The 27,589-nt window shown below is 32.3% G+C and overlaps 1 protein-coding gene across 1 annotated transcript; it reads left to right on the forward strand.

Moving 5' to 3' along the window:
• The first annotated feature begins 795 nt into the window (after positions 1–795).
• LOC126808772 (cohesin subunit SA-2) lies at positions 796–27,563 on the forward strand. The gene is made up of 34 exons (XM_050533729.2): positions 796–902; positions 2,079–2,238; positions 2,470–2,545; positions 2,961–3,065; positions 3,306–3,479; positions 3,597–3,801; positions 4,090–4,241; positions 4,841–4,914; positions 5,372–5,495; positions 6,076–6,174; positions 6,423–6,502; positions 6,878–7,100; positions 7,647–7,761; positions 7,943–8,049; positions 8,249–8,338; positions 10,028–10,117; positions 10,526–10,585; positions 11,016–11,159; positions 11,523–11,593; positions 13,442–13,529; positions 13,700–13,780; positions 14,703–14,795; positions 15,109–15,265; positions 15,512–15,645; positions 15,836–15,937; positions 16,022–16,090; positions 16,465–16,541; positions 17,110–17,238; positions 17,391–17,560; positions 17,893–18,058; positions 21,145–21,243; positions 22,198–22,417; positions 22,870–22,899; positions 25,272–27,563. The coding sequence occupies exons 2-34, from the start codon at positions 2,117–2,119 to the stop codon at positions 25,299–25,301; spliced, it is 3,756 nt and encodes a 1,251-aa protein (XP_050389686.2). The 5' UTR covers positions 796–902; positions 2,079–2,116; the 3' UTR covers positions 25,302–27,563.
• Positions 27,564–27,589: the final 26 nt, after the last annotated feature.

Consider the following 27,589-nt stretch of genomic DNA (forward strand, 5'->3'; position numbering starts at 1 on the left):
CATCTCATGACCTAATTGACCATACTTGAAGTTGCCTTTGTCAAAGATCTAACATGTCTATTCTGATGATATTGATATATCCGATTATTTAAAGGAGCTAAATCGCTAATATTTGCGACCTAGAAATTGACAAATATTAGTCGCAACGCATATAATAATGTAATATGAGTGTATATAAACTGATTTACCGTACATTCAATCGTTTCTGTTTTTACTGTAATTTCTATCAGTTATGTTCGGCGAATACGCCAGAACGGCAGAAGTCTCATGTGAATGGCAATCTTTAGCGTCTGGTTTTTCCAGTCTCCAGATAAGAGTCACCATTTGACATGACTTGTGTAATTTGTCTAGCCTTGTTCTTTGAGTCCCTTGTTTCCAAATGGCGCTGAATAACGCATTATGGTAGCCTACACAATTCGTGTTTCAATGGTAAAATGTTTATTTTGTCTTGAATATTGGATAGCAGAAGCCCATCTTTTCCCTGTAAGATCATAAGACCAATGTTAGTTTGAATTAACAAATAATTTGTGTTTTCAATATCGAAGATTTTTGATCATTGAGAGACTTGCTACTTTAAATTTTACCAACGGAATCGCTATGGGAGATGCTGTAATTGTAGGTCGGTTGTGGGGGTTCTAGTTCTGGAATTTCCGGAGTCCACAGTGGCCGCTTTAAATGAGTATTTTGGGGAATACTAAACCTAACAACTAACCCTAAATTGAGCTGGCCTTATCATTTAGCACTAACCCTACCCCTAGGTCTGAAAGAGTCTGGATAATCAAGAAAATGGGAAAACACCTCAGCAAAGTCACGTGACCTACACAGACGGTGAGATTTCCCGCCAGCTATTGTATAGGATGATTGAAAATTCATAGCTTTTATACTATTCATCGAATATAGCGGTAAGATAAAAGATTGACTTTAGTTATTTTATTCATTTATTTCATATGCAACTATTACTGTGAACCGCTTAGACGATTTTGGTGTTTCTATTCGCTTAAAATCGTTTTGATAAGTGAACGATTTGCATCCCGTTAGATTCAAAATGGCCGCCAGAACGACGCTGAAGAACCTTAAAACAATAATAATTGAATTTAGGTCGACCACGGCCTTTCAGTTGATACAAAGTACACTATAAAGATTTAGATATAGATATATATTAAACATCTATTTTAGTTAATCTTAGGTTTCGCATGATATAGATGAGACAATCGTCGCAATTAGTCAGCGGCAGAGTCAGAACTTAGAAGAGAAAACGATAATCTTGTTTACTTTCGTGACTTTAGTCTATCCAAGCCAACTAGGCTACTCAATTCACCATTATTGCACCAAGCACTACCGACTACCTTCATATCCTACCTCTTTTCTTGTAAATATTTACAGAATGCTCCAAATTAATCAAAAACATTAGAAATTATGAGGTCTGGCCAGTGTAAGCCCTAGGCCTAGTTATCTCCCTTGATCATCCCCAACTGAAGATTGATGCAAAACAAATCTTTTCAACAAAATAAGGACACACTACTATTGGAAATGATATGCTCATACAATTTGAATAACAGTTACAGTATGTGTTCGTGTAAAATGAATTCCTTATTGTAATGCCAATGATTTGCTGTTCCGTGTGTGGCCCCTCCTTAGTCTTTTAAGATGGCTGTCTAAATAAATTAAATAGACCAGTTGGAGAGGGGGGGGGGATTAACTCATTGATATTGAAAAAATTGTAATATTTATTTATCAGTTTTTGATGCTAATGGGGTAGTATACACTGGGCTGTCGGTATTTTTTCAAAAAGTCCAATTTTATCAAATTTGATTAGCAAATTTAAAAATTGATTAGTTAGTAGTTTTTCAGTTTCAACACCTAAATAACAAGATATTACTTTAATTCATAACAAATGATTAGATTTCATTCTTAGATTGTTTGCACTGCTACAGGTTGTCGGCAGCCCGGGTAGTATATGGTGGTACTATGTAAATAAATTGTTTGATCATAAAACCCTCGTAAAACTAAATTTCACATGCCCATCGTGTACATGTATAACAACTGGAAGATTTTATTTGTTGTTTCTTTTGTTTTAGATATTGAGTAGTGAAATAATTCACTCACACTTGTGAAAATGCCAGCCGCAAGAGGAAGAAAAGGGAAAGAGGCTGCTGCGGCCAAGAAAGCTAGGGAGCAAGAAGAAGCTTTGCTTGATACTTCTTCAGAACATTTAGAGCCAGCATCTGAGGGATTTATGTGAGTTTCACTTATTTTTCAAAATATTTTTAAATAGATTATTATAACTGTTTCCGGTCGTAAAGGTAGCACTTGGGAATGCATATTTTTAGTCAAGAGTATTGCATAATTGTTTTCACCAATATTGATAACAATAAATACTGCAAAGATAGTTTTATTTAAGAAAATAATTAATTGTGCTTTGTTTTACTGTCATAATTTGAAATATTCCTATCTACAATCAATTTCCAGGCCTGAAGCAGAATCAGATACAGAATTTGAAGAGCCTAAAGCTAAAGGCAAGAAGGGTGGTAAAAAAGATGGTTCTGTAAGTAGAAACGCTTATGCTCATTATTCATATCGATATTAACCCTTTAGCATTTGGTACATGTCAATATTGTTTACCCCAGTTCCTTGAAGATCATTATTAGCAAATGATCCCTGGAGGGACCGAAACAGTCTGAAACCTCTGTTACTTTAAACTGGTTCTTGTGTGTCCCACATCTGTGCAAGTGACAGGGTGGTTTGTGGCATTCTAAGAGCCAAAGGGTTAAATCCAATTTCGTTAGGTTACTGTTAATTTGTATAGCAAATTTGGATTTATTAGTACCAGAACAAGATCATTGTATTTTGGTAAGCAGCAATGGCATTGTGTTAGCAACACTTCAATTTCTTCTACATTTTGCAAAGTGGTGAAACAAAGAATCTGTCTAGTTCATTGAATGGGTTTAATTTTATTTCAGAAAAGAATGAAGAAAGATATGACAAAGAAGAAGGTTGTTGAAGAAGAATTTGAGGGAGATGGTAGTTTATTTGACATTGTAAGATTAGGAAGAGCATCATTACAGGTATGCACTTCAATATAAATGAAAAAAGTCCATATAATGATTTAGGAATTTCAAGGAATTTCTATATTTTCAACATAGCTTAGGGTGGTATTTTGTGGAATAATTTTATAGTATAATATGAGCATGTAGATGTGTTTTCAAGTGATACATTTTGATGTTGAATAAATCTTTTTTTTAGTTAGGTTTCTGAAAGTTTGAAATAAGTACCTATATCTTGTATTTATTGTATGCACTTTACAGGCTGTTGTTGATGACTGGATTGAAACATATAAAGCTAACAGAGATACAGCCCTTTTAGAGCTTATCCAATTCTTTATACAATGTTCAGGATGCAAGGGAAAGATTACTCCTTATATGTACACAAACATGGAACATGCTGAAATAATCAGAAAGATGACTGAAGAGTTTGATGAGGTAAGTTCTGATTTCAGATATTTAGCTTCTTTTAAAGTTTATTTGAGGTATGGTTTGAATTAGTTTTTAAAAGCTAATCTTTTTCAAATATTGATGGGTTTTTTTGTTTTTTTGTAGGAAAGTGGTGATTATCCCTTTATTAGTAGTGGCCCACAGTGGAAGAAATTCAAGACCAACTTCTGTGAATTTGTTCAAGTGTTAGTCAGACAGTGTCAATATAGTATTATCTATGATCAGTATATGATGGATAATATTATATCACTTTTAACTGGTCTTACTGATTCACAAGTACGAGCCTTTAGACATACCAGTACTATGGCAGGTAAACTGAACTAATAATAGATATGTAAATTAATGTTGTTGTTGTTTTTTGAGTGACAGTATACTAAATACTTTGTCATAATATACTGATATGGATAAATATATAATAGGTAAATCACAAAGTTTGTTGGTAATTATGGATGTATTTAATTAAAAGTAATTGTATGCTTCTTCGCAAACATCACTTGTCAACCTATTGAAAGAAGAATTTAGTAAACAATAAAATAGATTAGAGATTAGGATTTCATATTCTTATACTTAATAATAACTTGTTGCCTTGATCTTTTAGCTATGAAATTGATGACAGCCTTGGTAGATGTAGCTCTGAACCTGAGTATTAATTTAGATAACACCCAAAGACAATATGAATCAGAGAGAGCTAAACAACAAAACAAGAGAGCTAGTGAAAGATTAGAATTACTGATGACAAAAAGACAAGAGGTAAACAAATGTGTAGATACCTCGTGTAGTCATACAACCACCATCAATTTCTTTTTACAAGAAATAGATTTTTCATTTCAAGTAAAATTAGTTGATCAAAATATTGAGATTTCATATACAAATTTCCATGCTGTAAAATGTTATTTTCAAAGTTCTTGGCTCAAACTTTTTTTATCATAAGTTTTATTTAAATTAAAGATACATTATGGGAGATTAGATAAAGAGCCGGCAGTTCTCACTATAATAGTTAAAAACTAGATAATGTAAAGGGAATTTGCTGAAAATTTCAGTCAAATTGATCCACTCTGAACCGAGATTTTAGCGATTGAATTTTCGGCCTAGCCTCGATCATCATTACTGAAGTCGGTACGTTAAAAACATAGTATCGATTATGCATCTCATGATTGAATCATGAATGAGTACCAAATGGGATCCTAATCCAGTAAATATCGCAGGCTAGCGTTGACATCCAGAGTTGATTAATGTCTAATTAAAGATTTAGATAAGATTTCAGGCCTAAAGAAAGACCTGCAATAGGCAGTTTTAGCTCTTGCATAATGTATGTTTAAGCATTGATTATCATTAATTTTGTTTTACAGTTAGAAGAAAATCAAGCTGAAATTAGAAACATGTTGACCTACATATTCAAGGGTGTATTTGTACATAGATACAGGTAAAACATATCAGGATGTGCACAGGAAAAAATAGTCCCTGGCAGCATATTATGGGTGACAGAATTACTACTAATAAATTTGGCCCATTAAGATCACTAGTGGCACAGCTGCACTTCAATTGGATCCGGATAGCGATTTCTTCTTTCACGCCCCTTTTCCTATTGTCAAATATGCTTTTCATTTGATCTCTAAATCATGTCTGCCTTTTTTTGATAAGTTATTTTGGAACCACTTGTCTACAATATAAACCTAGGTAGAAGAAGTTAGCCCCCAGATGGTAGTAGTATTGATGAATGTTTATTTGTAGTAAAGAAAATACGAAAGTGCGACTCGACATAAATCATAAAGATAATATTTGTAGTATTGATAAGCTATTATTTTACAAACCTTTTTGGTCAAATTTCTATAGGATTTAGTTAATAATCTTGACAATAAATTGATCAATGTATTTTGAAGGGATACACAGCCAGAAATAAGAAAAATATGTATGGGTGAAATTGGTGTGTGGATGAAAAAATATCCTAATATGTTTTTAGATGACAGTTATCTAAAATATGTTGGATGGACCATGTATGATAAAGTAAGTCTAGATTCATGACATATAAACTAAACCATGTACAACTAACAAAGTTTCATATGTTTATTATAAATGACGATTGTTTGTTAAAATGCAGTGTCCAAAATAAAACCCCCCAGTTAAACATACATTATGCATGAGTTAAATCTGTCTATTGCAGGTCTTTCTTTAGGCCTGAAATGTTATCTAAATTATTAATTAGACATTAATTAACTTATCTAGACCATAATCAACTCTAGATGGCATCGCTAGCCTGCGATCTTAAGTGGATTGTGAGCCGATTTACTGCATAACTTTCCTTCTCGATTAAACGATTAAATAGATAATCAAGACTATGCTGTTTATCGTACTGACTTTAGTAATGATGACCGAGGCTAGGCAGAAATTTCATTCGCTTAGTTTTCGGTTCATAGTGGATCAATTTGAATGAAATTTTCAGCAAATTGCCTTTACGTTATCTAGTTTTGAACTATTATAGTGAGAACTGCCAACTCGTTATCGAATCTCCCATAATGTATCTTTAAAGAAAGGATTGTAAGTACTTTTCAGATATCTTTAGTATTATTATATATCTATATTGTAGGGAGGTGATGTTAGATTATGTTGTTTAAAGACCCTGTCTCCTCTATACTATTCAAATGATCTCTCTCCTAAATTAGAACTCTTTACAAACAGATTCAAGGTAGGTGCATCACATAACCATTTATTTTATAAACAGTCTGAACATAAACACTTGTACCTAGCTAAGGCATGAATCCCAATGACATTTTGTGCATCTCATATCAGAAAACTAACTTTTTCAAAGAGTACAACCATTCTTCTCATTATCCCAGTGTTAAATATATATTAAAGTATTTTTACACAATAAAAGATTAACTGTATTTGTCTAGTATAAAAAGAACCGAATGATTTATAGAATCTATATTACAGGATAGAATTGTAGAAATGACATTAGATAAAGAATATGAAGTAGCTGTGGCTGCTGTTAAACTGGCATGTAGTATTCTGAAGTAAGTGTTTGCTTGTGCTGATTTATTCTTGACTTTTTCCTTTGGGCCATATGCGCTGCTGATCTTGTTCTTCTTTTGAGGGCGACGCTCTTCAAAAGTGGGCTCCAATAATTCAAGTATGATTGGCATAACCCAGACAGACTTGTTCCTTAGACAATTGTGCATTGATTGACAGACTTCAATTTTTGAAATGACTTTACAATTTGAAGATGGAGGTGATGATTTCATGCTTGGTTCCTTGTTTACAGAACTCATTCTGTTTCTGAAGATTAAACTTAGTTGTGTTTGGAAATGCAAGAAAGGAATGAAAAAGTAATTATGTTATTTTTGATTTTTTGAAGTAGGGATTGTACAAATTTTTGTTTGTTGTTACAGGTTTAGTGATAATGTACTGGCAGATAAAGATTGTGAAAATGTTTATGAGTTGGTTTATTCTTCACATCGTCAAGTAGCTCAAGCTGCTGGAGACTTCCTCAACACTAAATTATTCAGTCGAGATGAAGAAGAAAACAGACATCTAAAATCTCTGAAAGGAAAGAAACTTAGTCCAAACACACCTCTTATTAGAGATTTAGTTCAGTTCTTTATTGAGAGCGAGGTAAGTTATAGAGATTCAAACTTCTGAAGCATTTCAGGCCAATACTACTGTTGTAGATGTATTTCTTTATCAAGATTTAGTTTTGGAATGGGAAAAGAAGTATTTTAAATGAAAGGTTTTTATAATAACCAGGTAGAATATTTGATTTCTTTGTGAATATGAATTTTGCTGTCTTAAAGATGCATTATGTTAGAGCTAAATTTTCCTAAGGTAGATCTTTTGTTTGTCCTCAAATTTCATGTAAATCATTAATAAGATACTTATTCACATGTCAGTTGATAATTTAATTTAAAAGTGGATAATCAAGACTTTGTTTATTATTGTAACAACGGTAGCAATGACAATTGAGACTACACTGTTATTCTAACAGCCATAACTCCATTCAGATGAGATTTTCAAAATATTCCCTTTTCATTATCTATTTTTAACTATTATAACTCTTTATCTAAATCTTACATAATGCATCATTAAATTCATTAAGAATTATATAGATGACATTTATCATGTTTTCCATTGTCAGTGCTAAATATTTGTACCGTTTTGTAGTTACATGAACATGGTGCATATTTAGTGGATAGTTTATGGGAGATTAATGAAATGATGAAAGATTGGGAATGTATGACAGATTTATTACTAGAAGATCCTAGTAAAGGAGAAGAACGTAAGTTACGAGTATTAAAGGATTTTATATGTTATTAGGTGTTCTTGAAAGAATGGGTGTAGGCTTACCCTGCCTTGTGCACATCAAGACCTTTTTCAATTTGATGTCAAAAAATATTACATTGTAATTTAATTTGTGTATATTTTGAAAAATAATTTGATTTTTAATTTGATTTTGACAGCATTAGATGATAGACAGGAGACTAGTCTTATAGAGATAATGGTATGTTGTGTTAAACAGGCTGCTACTGGGGAATCACCTGTTGGTAGAGGACCTGCTAATAAAAGGGTAACTTGGTTTATTACAAAGTAATGATACAAATTTTAATCAAATAAAAATGGTTTTAGACAGTGAAGTAAAGTTGCGATGGACAACACAGACAGTGAATGAATGCATTGCATATGAAAAAGATGTGGCAGTATAGACAGAAAATGAATGATCATAAATGAACAATTTCAAGATTAAAAAATTTATTGTATATTTTCAGTTAACGGCTAAAGAACAAAAACAGGTTTCTGAAGACAAAACCAAACTTACTGAACATTTTATTGTTACTTTACCACAGTTACTGCTAAAGGTAGGTAACAATAATATTAGATATGAAATAGGTTTCACATTCGTCGTTGTTTGTATTTTAGAGGAGAGTCAAAAAAGCTCCCCTTAATCAACAAATTGAAAAAATCGCTCCCCTAAAAAAGATCTCCCAGTTTCGATAAGAAGAGTGATTTAGAAATTATGGAGAATGTTCTGATATTAAGGATAGTGATTAATTGTTTGTATGGGAAATGGTTCTGAAGATCAATAACTGCATGTTAGTGGGTCATTCCTGGATTCATAAATGATAGTAAACCCCCCCCATGACCTCGTAAAGGAGAGCGATTTTCAATTTTAAGGAGGAGAAAAACCTCTCCTCGGTCGACATTCAGGTGAGCGGCAGGCGCTTGAGAGCGATCGCTCACCTTAAAACACAATGACTGGTTTTATTCTTTAGGAACACCTATGTAAAAAAAAAAGTTTTGAAATTCTAAATTATGCATTTTTCATGAGATCCTGAAGAACTGTATTCTTTGTCTTTTTGCTGAACAATATGAACTCTGATAATTTCATGTGAATAAAAAAAACATTGACAAATCACACAAGGTGATAAAACTGTTTTTGATTTATGAATCATGCCACATTTAATATTATGACAGAATTTTTTTTTCTCACAGTTACAATTTTGTAATTTTGTCATTCAGACACATTTGTTTTAGAGATGACGCTATAAGAAGACATTTTGCTGAAGTTCTTTGCAAATATTGCCAAAGTAGCCGTCCAGCCACTACTATTATGGATTTTGCAACTGAAATATTTCATAATTGATTAATCACTTGATATTGTTTTCTCCCCGCCTTTCAAAGAAAGCAGGGGATTATTAAAATGGGTCTGCCCGTCTGTTTATCTGTCTGTCCGTCCGTGACACTTTTGGGGACACAATAACTTGCCTTCTAATTTAGCTAGAATGTTCAAACTTGGTGTATGTGTTTATTAGGTGAATACCTTGATGGAGTTCGGAAATGAGCATTTTCTGCTTAGGGTAAGCAGAGATAGGCCATTTGATTGGCTGATGCTTTGGGACATGATAACTTTAGTTCTAATTAAGTGAAAGTGATGAAACTTGGTATATAGTTTCATTACATCAGTACCTTGACTAAGTTCGATAATGAGCATTTTCTGCTCAGGGTAAGCAGACTTTGGTTGAGCTAGAATGTTCACACTTGGTGTTCATGTTTATTAGGTGAATGCCTTGATGGAGATAAGCAATTTGGTTGGTTGATGCTTTGGGACATGATAACTTCAGTTCTATTTAAACGAGAGTGATGTAACTTTGTGTTTAGTTTCATTACATCAATACCTTGACTGAGTTCAATAATTAACATTTCCCACAAAAGCTAAGCAGATCTAAGCAATTTTATTGGTCAATGCTTTGAGACACAATAACTTTGATTCTATTAAAGAGAGTGATGAAACTTAGTGCATATTTGATAATCAGTTTGATTTCGATACTTTTGAAAAAGACAAATATGCAATTAACTTTGGATTTTATTTAACGGGAGTTGATTTCAAACACACAGGTAAGTTTATAATAACCAAAGTTAAGTAGTTTGATCATAATCGAAGAAATCTGTTTAAAATTAACGATGGTTCAGACAGTAGTATGTGTCATGTATTTATTTTGGGATTTCGGCGGGGGACATCAGCCTCACTGTCAGCTTGTTTGTTATAGTATTTAATGGATGCTGAGAAGGTAGCTAACTTACTTCAGATACCTCAATACTTTGAGTTAGAAATCTACACATCAAGCAGACAAGAGAAGGTAAGTGACTACTGGCATAATTTTAAAAAATAGTTTAATAGTTGTAAAGTCTCTATTATACAAGGACTATTTATATATCAGACTTCCTTGTCATTTGTCAGACCCTGAGTTTGTATAGCATTCTCCGCCTTATTTTAACTAAAATATAGCTCTTTATAAATCTTGTGTTTAATGTGTCAAATACATCAATAAGAAAATATGTGCAAAGTTTTCTGTTTCTAGATCAAAGATATTTCTCTTAAAAAGTGATTGAAAGTTGAGTAAATTCTTAACTTAGTCTGAGAATGCTTTGTGGACTCGGGCCAGATGTTACGATCAAATTCATTTTTAGCTGTATCGGAAAAATACAACGGTAATTATTAGCTATTACGGAATACTTCCTTGATCTTGTGTATTGTTATCTTTCAGCATTTAGATTCGTTACTGAGATATTTACATGAGATTGTAGAAAAACACACAGATACTGAAGTAAGTTTACAAATATTACTAATACACTCACACATATTATTTCTTAATATTTTTAATCAAAACTTGTTTCCAAAATTTATGTAACTTGCATCGAACTAAAAATGAAATGGCGGTGCAATGTGCTTGCTCAAATAGAGGCTTGGTTCATGTGACAAATGGCTTTGAATTCAATTTGACATTTTGCTTTTAGTCTGGAACTTTGTGCACCACAGAGCTCTTTGATGAAAAGTTATGCTTGTTTGTCAACTTTACTCATAATTTGTTTATCTCAGAATAGAATGCCCAATTGACTGACATGTAAATTCTCCAATTGGTCAAGATTTCTGTTGAGAGTTCTGGTACACTGTTTTTTTTTGCCAGTATTTTTTGTGTTGTAAAAAGTTTCTCTTTTAATGAAATGACTTCATAAATGTATTTTATATGCTATTAGGTGCTTGAAGCAGCTACCAAATGTTTTGAAGCTTTATGTAATGAAGAATATGCTATAGCTGGTAAATGTGACGTAGCTAGAAAAACTCTAATAGATAGTCTTGTTGTTAAATATAGAGATTCAATGCAAGATTTCTTCACAGAGGTAAATACATTATGAATAAATATGATTTATCTTGATAAGAGTTGTTGCAGTCCATACTGACTTGCAATAACTTGTTGAGTAACTAAAATCACCTACTATTTGACCAGTCGGCAAAAGACATGTGTACACTGTAACTCTTGTCATATTGTATTGTTTCTTTAAAACATGATCTGATTTCTGTTAAATGTGGACACCCATCCATTTTAATATGGATTAAAGTCTTTTTTAAAGACTGCAAATATTATAACATATGTTTGTCATATTGTTGCAAAAAAGCTATGTGTGGTTATTTGGTATGCAGTTGGAGCAGAACAGCAAGACGTTAAACCCCATTTCATTTATTTTGTATGTTTTATTTTTTAGGGTGATGAACCTGATGATGATGAAGCCTTTGCTTTGTTAGCAAGTTTAAAAAGAATTCACACTTTTTATTGGTGAGTTCTGTTTTATCGTAGATAATCATTAGATCAATAGCTGTTTATTGAGCAGCTACCTCTTTTATTTGGCTTTTTAATATGCCCTCATTGTAATATGGATTGTTTTTTTTCTTTCCTTTTATATTCTCTATTTTATGTTTTTACCCGATTCAATTTTACTTACAGTACAATCTGTATGAGCAGCCACTCTCCTTGTAAGCGGTCACAATAAATTCCCCCCGTAAAAATTCTATTGTTTCATCTCTTTATTCAACGGTCACTCCTCTAACGCAGCCAGCGGTCAATATTTTCCTAATAAATTTAACAAAACATCGCCCATTCAACGGCCATTGTTGAATGATAGCATCTTGTCGTTCTTCGTAACACTTCCGCTAATCCCGTGATTAGTAGTTAATTAACTGGACCCCCACTGATCAGGTAAAAAGAAATGTGAATATAACAATAAACTCGGGATTATCTGTTAATTAATCTTTTGTTTTATTAAACGACTAACCTGATCATTGTTTTCGTGCTTAACGACACACATTATTTGATACTGATTGAATAAAATAAAGTACCGACAGAAGCCGAGTTTTGTCGCGATCATCTAGTATCTCTTTTCCATTGCCACTTTGTTGTTAAACAGACGTTTTAGCGCCTCCTTTAATATTACATACAGAGTTACACCCCCGGTAAATCAGTGACAAAATCAGCGATGTTTTTTTGTCCATGTGCTTTTTTTGATAAAATAAAATGAATTCATCGATTTTCTTCACAAAAATGGATAAATATTATCGAATGCATCACAAAGACAGTAGTATCGAAGGTTGGTACAAAATGACAAAGTTACAGAAGTTATGTCCGAGAGTTGTGTAAAGAATTTTCGTTCGGGGCAAAATTCAGCGACGGTCAAATTTACCGATGCAAGTATTGATGTTGGCTTCCAATACACCCAAGCGTAATATTTAATTGATGTCAGCACCAAGATTTTATTAAGAGGCCACTACCGTTAAGCGGTCAGTCGTGAAAATTCCCTTGGGTGGCTGCTTAATACAGATTCTACTGTACGTAGTCTAAAAAATCATGATATATAATGATGATCAAGGCTCTACATGGCGACTAAAACACTTGCCATGGCGACCAAATATATTTTCTGGCTAGTTAAATTTTCACTTGAGTCGCCAGCTGGCGACTGTAAGTTTTTTTCTCGTTTTAAAATAATTACAAAGTTTTTTTTTACAAAATTGAATTTGTTTATTCGTAAAACTGGAACTTACTAGGGGAATTAACTCCAATTTAATGACAATATTTACGACATTCATATATTTTCTTACCATGTGCCGAAAATCGTTCTAACTTCTAACTTACGGCAATGTATACAATGTCTGACTACGCATGTTGTCTGCATTGTTTTATATTTAGCATTATGATAAAGATTAAAAAAAAACAACGCGTAATATCTAGTAGTGATTTACGTTACAGACTACAGTTAATAGCATTGTAATTTCTGGCTACTAAAATTTTGGTGCTGGCTAGTAAATTTTTAGCATTTAGTAGCCAGTGAAGACTAAATTTTCCATGCCCATATTGACCCTTGATGATGATATAACTTTGATTAGAAGAATATGGAAGTGGATCGTCATTCTCTCTGCTTTTCTCTTATGTTATCGGTTGATTGCCTTTTATTCCTAATAAACATTCCAGAGACTATATTTATCATCAGATCTTTTTAACATGTATGTGCATTCTTTGTTGGTTTTTTTGCTTCACTAGTATACAGTGACAGTCTTTGTATAGTACAAGATAAATATGTATGGAAAAGTGTATGTCCTAGTGATCATATTAACAATGTTATGTTTATTTCAGCTGTCATGATTTAGGTAACTGGGATTTATGGGAAGATTTATTTCATGTTATACGATGTGCTAATGAAAACTCAGCCATACCAGAAGAGGTAATTATTTGTAAAAATTGGACCTTATTTACTAAAAAAAAAATCCCAATTAATTTTGAAAAGATTTAAATGGAATAGCCCAAGAGGTTTACTATTTATACTTCATTGTAGAAACTCCATACCTTATCAATTTTTTTTTATTATTTGTAATTTTCTAACTTCTTTTATAGATCATAACCAAAGCAGTATCAGCTTGTTCAATGGCTCTGTTATGGTATCTACAAAAGATTGATGAAAAAAATCCAGATAAGGTTTGTAAATGTATTACTTTGTGTTTTCTATGCAGTTTGAATACCGGTGTATATACAGAGGAATGACATTATTTTGAAATTAGAAAGTTATGTTAAGAGCGGATCAAAAACTCAACTCTGTGGAGCGAGTGCAATATGGGAATATGAATAGAAGTTAGAAATTACACAATCTGATTAAAACACAGATCCTGTTTCGTTTTTTATAGTTCAAAATTTCGTTGTACTTGTCTTTTCTACACTAGAACCTGGAAGAGTTGTTATATTATCAGCGTTTTGGTTGAGGTGAGGGATAAGCCAATGAAACAATCTGTGACGGCGACTTCTTGGCGTGCCATGCACTGAACTGTGGGTAAATCACTAGAAACACCAACGCTGATTGATTAATCAATATATGACGTCATAGGGTCAAAAGCCGCTTGTACGACCCCTGACATAACCTTATAGTACAACTTGTCAGATCTTCATGTAGTGTAGGCCATCGAAAGTATAAAAAAACAAAACAAAATATAGATCTGTATTTTAATTAGATTGTAAATTACAGGAATAGAAGTTAGAAATCAGACGATAGCATGTTAGAATTTTGAATATACCACCATAGTACTCAACATATTATTTAAGCTCTTCATTGATTTGCAAGGAAGTTTTTCACAGAGAAGGAGTTACTGCCCCTAACTTATGATTGTGGAACTAAGGATATTACCATATTGCACTCACTCCACAGAGTTGAGTTTTTGATCAGCACTTACTAATATGTATTGTGTTCATTATTTACAGTACATGCCTCTTAATCTCAAAACATTGTGTACATTAAAAAAAAGAAAAATAATCTCATTACTACAGCTCAGATAATGAAGCTGATGATGGGTGTTTGTTGTTACCTTTCAAGTTATGTTGATAATATAATGTAATCTTTATTTTTTAGGATCGATTAAGATATATCAAGAAGAGATTAAATAATTTAATGAGACATTGTAATAATCTACTCTTACATCAATTAGATAAGGTTGTAGAAGAGGTTGGTTTCTAGTTAAAAATAATAATATATGTACTCTTTTTTTTATTACCTGGGCCATCAAAATTTAATATATAACCTTTGTTATTTATTTATCTTTTGCTAGACAAAGTAACTGAGGTACCTTTCTAAGTGGTTTAATTACTTATATGATCTTTCTCGATAATCATGAAGTAATTACAGCGTATTCTTATGCCCATTTTCAGTATTATTTTTAATTTTCCAATTGAAAAGTATGGTAAACACTATACAAAAAGAACCTGACATGACAAACATCAATCAGTTTTTACCCTATTTTCACTGTCTTATTTTACAGGCTTACATAACTATTTGTGACTTGCTGGTCGTATTTAGTCGTAATTTAGCTGAATTTCATCCTGATATGAAACAGTTGGTGTTTGAACCAGATAAGAATCTACAGAATGAACTCAGTAATTTTTTATCCGAAAAAGTTTTTGTTGAAGATGATGATGGTAAGGATGACTTCTTCCATATTAGAATAACTACCATCTCATTACCTTATTCAGTTTCTTATATCACTTAAAAACCCTAGTTGGTGCTCAAAAACCCCCAGAAACTGTGTCATCCCAAAATACTTGGAGTTAGTTACCAACTGTTCTGCCATCTTGGTCTTAGATTTTCACAGCTGCTTCATTTTGTTTCTTATGTCTTTAACATTAAATAAAAGATAATGAATTCAGTGTTTTTATTTATTACAGAAGATGTAGATGAAAATGTAAAGATTGAAGAATTACATAAAAGAAGAAATTTCTTGGCTTGTTTCTGTAAACTGGTTGTTTATAATATTATTAGTATACGTACTGGTGCCAATATGTTTAAACATTATATGAAGGTAAATTAAACACAGACATGTTATCTAAAACCAAGATTTGATTTACTTTTACTACAATATCATCTCAATGATACACCACACTTTTAAAGTGTTTTTAAATGCTCAAATTTTAAAAATATATTTTTAAACTGTTCTATTATAAATAGATTTTTATGATAATGTAATTTATTTTGGTATATTTTTATTTCAGTTTTATAACGATTATGGAGATATAATAAAAGCTACATTGAGTAAATCAAGAGAAATCAACAAAGTGCTAACAGCTAAAACATTGGCTTTAAGTTTAACACAGGTAATTTCTCAATTTCTTGTATAATGTAGCTAAAAGTAATGCTTCAATTTGGGGTTCTGCTTAAAATATATTTTTATGTTTTAGCTATATAAAGAATTACAGAATGAACAAGGAACCATTGAACGATCATCGGATGTCTTCCAATCCATCAAGGTAAATTATTTATCCTTATGTTTTAGGGAACACAAACATGAGAGTAGGATATTGGTAATTATTCCCAGAACTTTATTCTTAAATTAATAAAAGATTAAATTATTGAATAATTGAAATACTTTGATATGAAGATATTGTTGTGTCACATAACTTCAAAAGATTGATTCAAGAAAAAATGTTAAGAGAGATAAAAACAAAGCAATAATCTTAAAAAGGGATGTAACTCACAATAACTTGTTTCAAAATTTTAAAATATTGAAAAAATACCAAAATTATTGCTTATTTTAAAACTCATTCCTGCAGAAATACTAAATACTTATTTAAATGTTTGTGAAAGATGAAATGATAAAAAGCTAATTGTTTGTCAATTGTAGGAATTATCTAGAAGATTTGCTCTGTCATTTGGTCTTGATCAAGTAAAGAACAGAGAAGCTGTAGCTGCTATGCATAAGTAAGTCAAATGAATCTGAGTGAAAGTTATGAATTCTTTGATTCAGTGATACAGAACCACACTTACATCTTTGTTGCTTTAAGGGGATCACGTGGCTAAGAGGGTAAGGCGCTGGCCCGCTAGCCTGGAGGTCGGGTGTTCGATCCCTGCATTGGCCGAGAAAGTTCATCTCGATTTTCCGGCGTGGTTTCCCCTTGTCAGTGATGCAGAAAGGAGGGCCTGACAAGGCCAGCTGCCTAGTCGTTCGGATGGGACGAAAAACCGAGGTCCCGTGTACACTTTGGCGTGCACGTAAAAGATCCCTTGGCAGTTGGAATTTGATACAAGAGTAGGCCGTAGCGCCGCTGCCCGGGCAAAATTTCCTCATAGCACACTGTATGGCGTATGCCCGTCTTCAATTAGCCCAGGTTAGGTGCAAAAGAGTAGGATGTTAAACCCCATTTCATTTCATTTCATTTCATTTTGTTGCTTTAAATATTTAAAAGTCATTTAAAGATGATCCAGTGTATAGCCATTAAAGAAACAATAGGTTGTCATTTTAACTAAATAAGGTAATTTTATATTGTAGAGAAGGTATTGTATTCAGTCTCCAACCTGCTGATGGTGATCCTGAAGGTCATGTACCTCCTAATTTACCGTTCTTAGAAGTGTTGTGTGAATTTACCAATAAACTAATGAAACAAGACAAGAAAGTTGTGTAAGTACTGATATGTATTGTTAGTATTAAAACATTTACATAGTACATTTAATCATGACTAGAAAGTCACAGGACATGTCTCCAGATATATACAGACTGCTGACTTTAACTATATTTGCAAGTGTGAGACATATCTTCATATTTAATTGTAGGCTAGGTTATTTAGACAACCATATACCAGGTGGTTTTGCTGCAGCACGTGGTGATGAATGGCAGCCATATTTTACATATAGAAATAGTTTAACACAGGGTGATGGTGAGATTAACCCTATCACATTAAAACAAGCCACACAGAAAAGATTTGGTAAACGAAAAGCTGACAGTAAGTTATATTTAGATTATCATCTATACCAGTTTTATTAAAGATAAAAATATTGAGGGTTCTATTCAATGTCATTGGATCACACACACACACTTTTACCCCAGCAAGAAGTTGACATTTAGTAGTTATGTCTGTTGACCTTTGATATAGTATATTATGATGTTAAGATGGCAAAAGATGAACCAGCTTTCCTTAGCAGGATGGTTGATATTTATCGTCTGCTTCTACAGTAATACTATCATCTATAAAATATATTTATATTTAAAAATTATCCATGATCTATTTAAAAAAAAATTTGATAGAATCAGTGATATATTATGATATTTTTTCAGCATTTAATGAAGAATCTCTAGAATCATCATATGATGCAATGCCTACACCAGCAGCTGTTGTTGGACTTCCCATGCATCAATCTACAGCTGTTAAACGTCAGAGAATGATGGAGATGGAAGATCAGATGATGTCCGACCATGGATCAGAACAAGACTTCGATGACCAGTAAGCTGTCAACATTTCAGTTCTGACTGTTCTGTGTTTTTAGTTTGGTTGTTGCTGTGTTTTTCTTTCCATGCATTTATTTATGGATTCCTTTGGTTCTTGTTGTTAAATATTGTTCATTTGTTCATACATCTCTAAAGGAACAGTCACAGATTTCACATGCTATCCATTGATTAAAATGAGGTTAAGAATGTAAATTCATCACGAAAATATAAAGAAATAGCCTATTACTACTATGACTTTCTTTAATTTTGTGAGACTTGGCTCTTACTTTGTTAACCAGGGCAAAAAATGTGGACTTGTTTAATCCTGACAGCAATAATAGAGAATAGATTCAAAAGTACATCACCAACCATACATTGTTTCAGATCAGAAAGTCTTGGATATATAAACTTCCAGGAATACAGCTCACAGAATTAACCAATTTATTTCTGTAAATTATCTGGGGCTGTCCCTTTAATGTTTAAAGAGACCTGCTGCTAAAACCATAATTGTTTATGTTTCTAAATGTATTTGATTAGCAAATTGTCTAGCAAATCTCTGCATGTTATAAAAGGAATATTTCTCTAGTAAACTATTGAATGTTTCGTAATCTCAGTGTGAATTTGCATGAATTAATATATTTATAGCTTGATTCACTGATCATTTGACCACTGATATTATTAGACATTTTGTATTTTCTTCATTGAAATATTGCCAAATAATTCTTTATTATCTTCTATTCATGTATCAAAGATCCTTTTCAGTTTATTTCCTTCAATGGAATATTGCCAAATTTTCTATTCACATATTAAAGGTCCTCTTCAACTTATTTTAACCTGAAAGAAAGATATTATAGACTCTCATTTCCTGATAAGCTCACAATATAATAAATTACAATAGTTCATAATTTATAGAGAATCAGTCACTGAACCACATATCTTAATGTTAAAATTTGTAGATTGTCAAAAAAATTTTGCTTTGAAGTATCTAAAAAAAAAAAATGAAATTTTCCTATCGATGGTTGTAAGGTTTAGGACCTTGACTGTCGAGGAAATATATCTTTAAATGCAAAGCAGAAAATATTGTAAATGTGAATTGTTATGGTCATTAATTCAAATTCAAGTTAAACGTGCATTATGCAAGAGGTAAAGCTGCCTATTGCAGGTCTGTCTTTAGGCCTAAAATGTTAAATAAACTGTTAATTAGACATTTATTAACATAAAAAGACCATAATTAACTCTCGATGCCATCTTATGTGTTCATTTTTCTTTGGATTTGAATCTGATCTACTGTTCAATGTCTGGTAATGATTAAACTCAAAAATGGATAATCGAGACTTTGTTAATTATCGTGACAGCAGTAACAATGACAATCGATGGCTACAGACATTTTAAAATAAGGTTTTCTCGTCTTAGAGTGAAGCAGTTTGAAATTTTCAGCAAAATCCATTTACATCATCTAGTTTTTATCTATTATAGTGCAAACTGCCAGCTCTTTATCTAATCTTCCATAATGTATGTTCAAGTTTTTAATTGGACTTGAAAATTGATAATATGAATGGTTATTCTTTTCTTTTCTGTTGAATTACAAATTGTTATTTTTGTATGATCTTTAGTTGGGATTTGTGATATGTTGTGTTTTTTGTTGCATGAAAAGTATGTAAATATGTATATATTCAGTTTTATAATTCTTATAATATATGGGTCATTATATAACATCCAGCACATCTTCAATCCTTTGATTTTCTGTCACTGGGAAAAATTTTGTGCAGTCATAATAACCCGATAGTTTTATATATTCCAAGCTGTACATATGGAATTTAATGAATTGTATTACTAAAATAATTGCCGTTCAATTACATGTAGCTGGAGTTTAATGACCCATTGAGTGCAAACCAATAGTGCCTTTTGTGTGTAAATAGAGTTTAATTTTTTTTTTTCAACTACACCTACACATGATGTGTATGTAAACAAGCAACAGTTGCCTTCTGTTGATTTTTTTTTTAATTGCTTCTCCATTGTAAAAAACATTGACCACAACATTCATTATATCAGTTCATTATTCATTATATCAATAATCTTATACAATATTTTTATATACTTAGCTCTATCAAATAAAGAGTATGAGACTTAAACTGCTCTTTGATTGCCAATAGAACTTTGAAAAAAAAAAAGAACAATTAGTTTACTGCCATTATAAATATCAATTATCATATAGAAATTATTTTGTTGTGTATACAAAAATAAATACAAAATCATAGCCTTTCAGTTTATTTATCAAAAACATTGTTTTATTTGTAATATAGTCATCAACTTTATAAAATAAATGTTTATGTATATATATTTTTTGTGTGTTTTTAATTTTTATTTTATCCCTTCAGTTTCATTCATTTTAAATCTGTTTATTTTAGTTTAGTTTTAAAAGTTTAACAACGCTAATTTTGCTATTCCTGCTAGATTCTAGACAATATGAAGAATCATATCTATTAGTCTAGTTCTATTTATTTACACAGTAAAACTTTGATGAACCATTTCATCTAAAATATATGATGCTGTAGTAAATAGAAGCTTTGTCTACACCACACCGACCGAAGGATAGCAAATTTAATTACAACTAACAATAATCGAAAGAAACTTATTGATTTAAAGGCTAATATTAGTGAAAAATTTAACCTGTGTTAACAATGGGCTGAGACTTATTAGCTGCTGTACTTAATAGGCCCAGACACATATTTTTGTGTGTTGATAGCACTAGCTAGTACTCTTCACTGCTTACATAACATCTAGAAATGGCCATTACCATGATGTCAGTTACCGAGTTCACAATTCTATCTGTTCAAATACCCATCCAATAAACTGCCATAGAACAAAAACAAACAATTGAAGCCGTTTAAGTCACAATTAAGTGCTGAATAATGCCAGGTTAGTAAGCAATGAATAATTGGAACTGGACCAAAGTCCCTCTGGACGTAATTCTCTGCAAATACTCCCCAAATATTTGTAAGTTATGTAAAGTGATCAAGTGATCAAAGATAAGGCCTAAGGGAGAACATGAATTTAGTATTATGTTTTAATATCTTGTATATATATACATTTTGTTTGTAGTCGGATGTCCCAGGCATCATGGTTAAACAGTCAACATGGTAGAGCACAGATGCAAAGACAACAAGAAGCTGGTTACAGTAGAAGACCAATACCAAATGCGTAGGATATGATTTAAATAAAATTATTAACATCGTCAGTAATTTATTGATACTGGTTGAAACTTATAAACAAGATTAGAAGAAGGAAAAAACCCAAGAGTATTATTAACTATATGCCACATTAAAACACCATTCTAAAACAAAACTGTGTCAGGAGCGGATGTGGCTCCATGAGTGAGGCACAGACTCACTAAAATGGAGATTCTTAAGTTAGCTGAGAAAGTTCCTCAGCTTTTTCCAGTTTGATTTCCCCATGTCAGTGATGCAGGACGAATGGGCTCCTAAGGAACAGCATCTTGTTGTTAGAATGGGACGACCAAACCAAGGTCCTGTGTACACCTTAGCGAACATGTAAAGAACTTTAAGAAGCCTTGACCGTTGGAATTCAATTGCTGTCATGGCGAAACTTCTCTTGTAGCACACTGCATGGTGTATGCCCATCTTCATTAACCATGTCGAGCAGTAAAGTAGGAAATTAGCATATTTTTATCATTCACTCGCAACTATAGAATAAGAAGTAAGGTATAAGATCAAAAATATTTGCATATCATTGGCTGTGGTAAATAGAACATGAGGTTTTTATTTAGAGTTTATGGATGTTTAAACCAATGTAGTCCTGCCACAACATTGATCACTTTCAGACATTGTTCTATAATATTTTATTGGGTGTCTGTAGTGACTGTAGTCAGTATTAACCGAAAAGCACTTACTTGTTAGTTGGTGTTAATCCTTTGAGTCATTAGCTGATCTATAAGGCCTGTTACTATTCAAGTCATGGTTTCAATTCCATATTTTGTACATAACAAGTAATACTATTAGAGTCACATGTCAAAACTGGTAGGAGTTTTTCTGGGTACTTACTACTTGGTTTCACCCCCCCCCCCCATTTGATTATCATCAAGGGATATGAAGTCTTACTGTCATTAGCTGAGTAGATGTACTAAATTCATTACAGACCTCACCAAGAATCTAGCAGTGAACAAGGTAGTATTGGTGAATTTGAAAGTCCCCAATCAGTAGGACAACCTCCCCAACCACCCAGACATGGTTACTATCAACAACCACCACATCCACAACAACATCATGGTCAACAAATGGGACAACAACAACAACAACAAGGTCGATTTTATCAAGGCTTCTTTGAAGATGATTCTCAATACATAGATGATGCTTCAGTGAGTTGATGAGAAAACTGTAACATGTTCTATTTATTTAATTAACTTTTGACAGTTTAACAGTTCAATATTTATAATATTTATTTGTTGAATTTAAATAAATCTATCTTTTTGTTCCAATTCATGTGTCCTTCAACAAGCATGCACATCCATTGTGTCTCAACATCTCTGAACCTTGATGAATGGTTATACCAGTTCACAAACAAACTTGTATTGTACTTGTTTGTATTAACAATTAAATATATTTTAAATTTTAAGAAAAAATAATAATTAACATTGCCCTTACCCTTGGACGTTTTTGGAAATACAGGCAGTAAATTAAATAGTACAGAACAATGTTTATTTCGTCATCTTTAAAATAAAGTAAGAGTCTATTGAAGTTGGAACTGAAAGTGTAGAATGAGTTTAATTGTTTGGTACTGTTTTGATTACATTTCTTATTCCTATAACAGGCCCATCAGCATCCGGCAGCTCCAACCTATGTGAGTATTAATTGTTAAGAGAAGTACTGTAAAACAATAAATAAAAAAATATTTTCTAAAACACTATAAACACCATGCCAGATTTGAGATAAGTGAAAAACGTTTGTTGTTTGGATATAACTAGGACAAAAGAACTTAAATGGGCATTACGTAAGATCTAAAACTGCCTATTGAATTATTATACATTTATTAACGTGATCAGACCGTAATCAACTCTCGATGCCATTTGATGGCTCTGATTTTAAGTAATGTAATGATTTAATTTAGAAATGGAGAAGCGAGGCTAATTAAGACTCGAATGACCAGTACGGTGGTTACCATCAATGTTCACATCTTGTCAAAACTACAACTATTGATAACTTCGCTTAAAATAAAGTAATTTGGATGAAATTTTCAATATATTCATTTTGCATTATCTATTTTTCAAATATTATAGCGAGAACATCCAGCTCTTTATCTAAATCTTACATAATGCCCCTTTAAGTTATCAGACCTTAAATAGAAAATTGAAAAATAAACCCCTAATTTTTATAAATTCTAACCACCGCTAATGCCAATCTCTTACATTTTTCAAGTGAGTTAATATGAGGACTGTTGACTGGTTATTGAAAGAAATATAAAAAGAAATGTAAAAAATGACACACATCCATTTCTGTTTCCTCTGTTCGGGGTAGTATTAATTTAATGTTTAAATTTTTTGTTTTACAATACTAGGGAACAGTATCATAAAACCCTTTTTATACACCCACATTGGAATGTGGTTGTATATTGTCATCGCCCCCGTCTGTCCAACCCTTGATCACTTTTTAAAATCTTTTGGACACTAGAGGCTAAAGTTAATCCAATTTATACACAGTGTTAAAGGTCATGAGTACGTGACAAGGAGTAGGATCAGGATCGCCTGTTCAACCTCGTGAGTTTACCCCAGGTCCTTTGGTTTCCTCCCACTGCTAAAGACCCCTACGTGCAAGCGAATTATAGAAATTAAAAAACTGAACCATGTGTTAGTCCCAAAATGACCTAGTTTGTGTCGAGTGAATGTTAAACCCCATCTCTCTCTATCTCTCTCTCTCTTAAGGCCTAAGTGAATTTTAAATAATTTTCTGTCAGCTTCTCTTTCCGCTGTTTAATTGAAGAGTCCTTTGTAGGTTGACACCTTTCAATGTTCCCAAAACCACTTAACCATTTCAAGCTAGCACACAGATCATCGGGTTGCCAGTTAGTGATACACTGACATTTTTGCCCAGTGCTTGCCCCATGTGCGTTTTTCGGGTAATCCAGTATTTTTCTATTAAGATTGTGTGTCTATACTCTATACTCTCCATATATACCAGATTTGCCATAATTTTATTGGAAATAACAACCTGATAAATACTTTCTGGACAATGTATCTTTAAAGGGTTATGTTAAATTTATTTTTCTGAACTCAATATATAGGTCTTGATTCATTTTTAAAAAGCAGCCATTTATAGTATTGTTTTTTTTATTTGTGCTTCAAGTACTCACTACATAACATAGGTGCTATGTTTTATTGTCCCCTCTCCTTCTAATTGAGCTAGAATGTTCAAACTTGGTGTAGGTCTTTATTAGGTCAATGCCTTGATGGAGTTCGAAGATGAACATTTTCTGCTTAGGGTAAGCAGAGATAAGCAATTTGACTAAGTTCGATAATGGGCATTTTCTGGTCAGGGTAAGCAGAGCGATAAGCAATTTGATTGGTCAAGACTTTGGAACACAATAACTCTCATCCTAATTGAGTTAGAATGTTAAAACTTGGTGTAGGTGTCTATTAGGTGAATGCCTTGATGGAGTTTGAAGCAATTTGATTGGTTGATGCTTTGGGACACGATAACTTTAGTTCTAATTAAGTGAGAGTGAGGACACTTATGTTTAGCTTTATTACATCAATACCTTGACTAAGTTTGATAATGAACATTTTGTGCTAAGGGTAAACAAAATTCCTTGTGTGTGTATGTATCAATTTAGTGTTGTAAAACAGATTTGAACTTGTTTCTATACAGATTAATTTTGAATGTTATATTTTTCTCTCCTAGTTTTCATTTACCATAATGTAATGATTTTTCATTAATCAATGAGAGGGGATCTAATCTGTTCATATAGGGAAGAAATTATGATTAACAATGTTCCATTTATTAAAAAAAGGCAGATTATGGAACTAGGATTAAATGGATTAATAATAGAAATTATAATGTCATATCACAGAAATATGTGATGATAATTTGATTTCTTAATGATCTTCAATTTAGTAATTGAACAGTAACACATTAAAAACTATTAACAATTACTGGTTTAATTAACTGATCATTGATGTTTAGTGCTTTACTCAGTAATAACTTTTATTCTATTTTCAGTCTGAAGCCAGTAGTAATCCAAGTTACTGATAACTACATGTTATCATAATAGACCATTGATCTGATTACAATCACCTGTCCTCGTGTAGCTTTCATTGTCAAATTTATTTATATATTTTAAAATTTCATTGTTCTATTGTTATGTGTATGTTATTAAGTTTTAATTTATTTTCAACTGTGAGTTAGTTCGGTATATGTGCAATGTTCTGTGTTTTTGTTAAATCATTCCATAATGAGAAATTAATAATAATCACCAATGGTAATATTTGCTGTCTAATCATGTTATCTTTCTTCGTAATAATTATGTGTCCATGTTAGAAATACAGATCTTAAATCACATTAAATTTGGAAATTTAAATTTTGTTTTAGTGCATGCTAAAGAAGCTTTAGTTGCTAATAATATAATACATATAACTGTTGAAAGGAATTGGAAGATTTCACATGAAATAATAAATGGTATTCACAAATATTAAACATACATTATGCAAAAGCCAAATCTTCCTATTGCAGGTCTTTCTTTAGGCCTGAAATTTTATATAAACTATTAATTAGACATTTATTAACATGAAAAGACCTTAATCAACTCTCGATGCTATCTTATGTTTTCAATTTAACTGGATTTGAATCCGATCTGCTGCTCAATGCTCATTGATGAATAAATGCAAAAATGGATAATTGGGACTTTTTTTATCGTACCAACTTTAGTAATGATGATAGCGGCTAGGTCTAAAATTCAATCGTTAATATCTTGGTTCAGAGTGGAGCAGTTTGACTGAAATTTTCAGCATATTCCCTTTACATTTAGTTTTTAATTATTATATATAGTGAGAACTGCCAGCTCTTTATCCAATCTTCCATAATGCTCCTTTAAAGAATTAGATTTTATTTATTAGATATTTGATTTGTTGAAGTATGAAAAATAATAGTCAGTACTTACAAATTGAATTCTGTTGTGTATGTCCGTGCGAAAGAAAAAGGATAGATTAGCAATGATTCACTCAATTAGATCAGATTTTGATTGGCATTTGTTTATGGTTAATGCCTAGGTCATCCATTGGCTGAGTTGAATCGTTTAAAAATGAATTACGGTAACTATTGAAAACCAGGAGAGGGGGGTTGAAGACCGAAAATAATATTTAGATTGTCAAGCCTACCTGCATTATTGTGCAGAATTTGGCCTAAATAATGCTTTCAAACTATTCAGTTGCATAAATAAAAACTCAAAAAACACTCTTCAGTATTCAGTATTATTTCTTGAAAGCACTTCAACCATAGTTTTACGAGTTGGGGGGGGGGGGTGTAGCTGCCCCCTTAACTTTAGGACAATCTGACTTTTCAGGCAGACGAGTAAAGTGAAAATATTTTTTTTATTTCATCTACTTGGCAAAATAAAAGTGCCCGAAATCTAATAAAACACTAATTTTACTTTTCTTTTAATTGAATACCACGAATTGGTACTGAATTGACTATGGATTGAAACATTTTGTCTGGCATTCAGGTCAGCATAGAGTGGGATTTTGGTGACAAAAACCATTGCCTGGACAACTTTGGAGTTGCTCAACTCATGGGCTAGAATAGCAGAAAAATGCATTTGCTGCGTTTAAATTTTACAAAATTTTCTCTGGGAGGACAAGGCCCCCATACCCCACGACGATTGATTGGTTGTTTGGGATTCAGGTAGGCTATATTGGACCACATTGAAGTTTCTGTATTCATGGGCTGGAATAGCAGGAAAACGCATTTAATTAGGCTATATTAGACCACTTTGAAATTGCTTTGTTTACGGGCTCTGGAAAAGCAGTTTGCGGCCGTCAAATATTCCAAAATTTTCTTGGGGGGGGGGGGGGGGTCCATACATGATAAGCTCTGCATCTTTGCCTCTCGCAGAAAACCGGTGCTGCTGTCTGTAAACCTGAAATGTTTGGGGCATTTCGGGTTCTGTCCCCCCTCCCCCCCAACTGTCATCAAGCCTGTATGGCTATGACTTCAACAGGAAATAAAACATTTTGTTTACTCATTCCACTAAATTATAAATATGATTAAGAAATTTAAGATAACTTCACTTGAGCATTTGGAATTGAACTAAAAAAAATGTACATTGTATATTCTAGATTTTTTGCATAAAATTTTGACAGTTGTATAAAAATTATTGATTTAAAGAAGTGTATTTCATTTAAAAAAATTTTCTCATTATTGTAAATTGATTGTTATTGTTCAGGTTTTGAATGCTTTTATACCAATATCATATACTTCTTTACATCTAGCCATTAGGCAATAAAAGCTGAAATTGTATAGGCAGTCCATATCTGATTAGCTAG

Source organism: Patella vulgata, chromosome 1 (genome assembly GCF_932274485.2).
Source record: "Patella vulgata chromosome 1, xgPatVulg1.2, whole genome shotgun sequence".
In the NCBI taxonomy this organism is placed as follows: Eukaryota; Metazoa; Mollusca; class Gastropoda; family Patellidae; genus Patella; species Patella vulgata.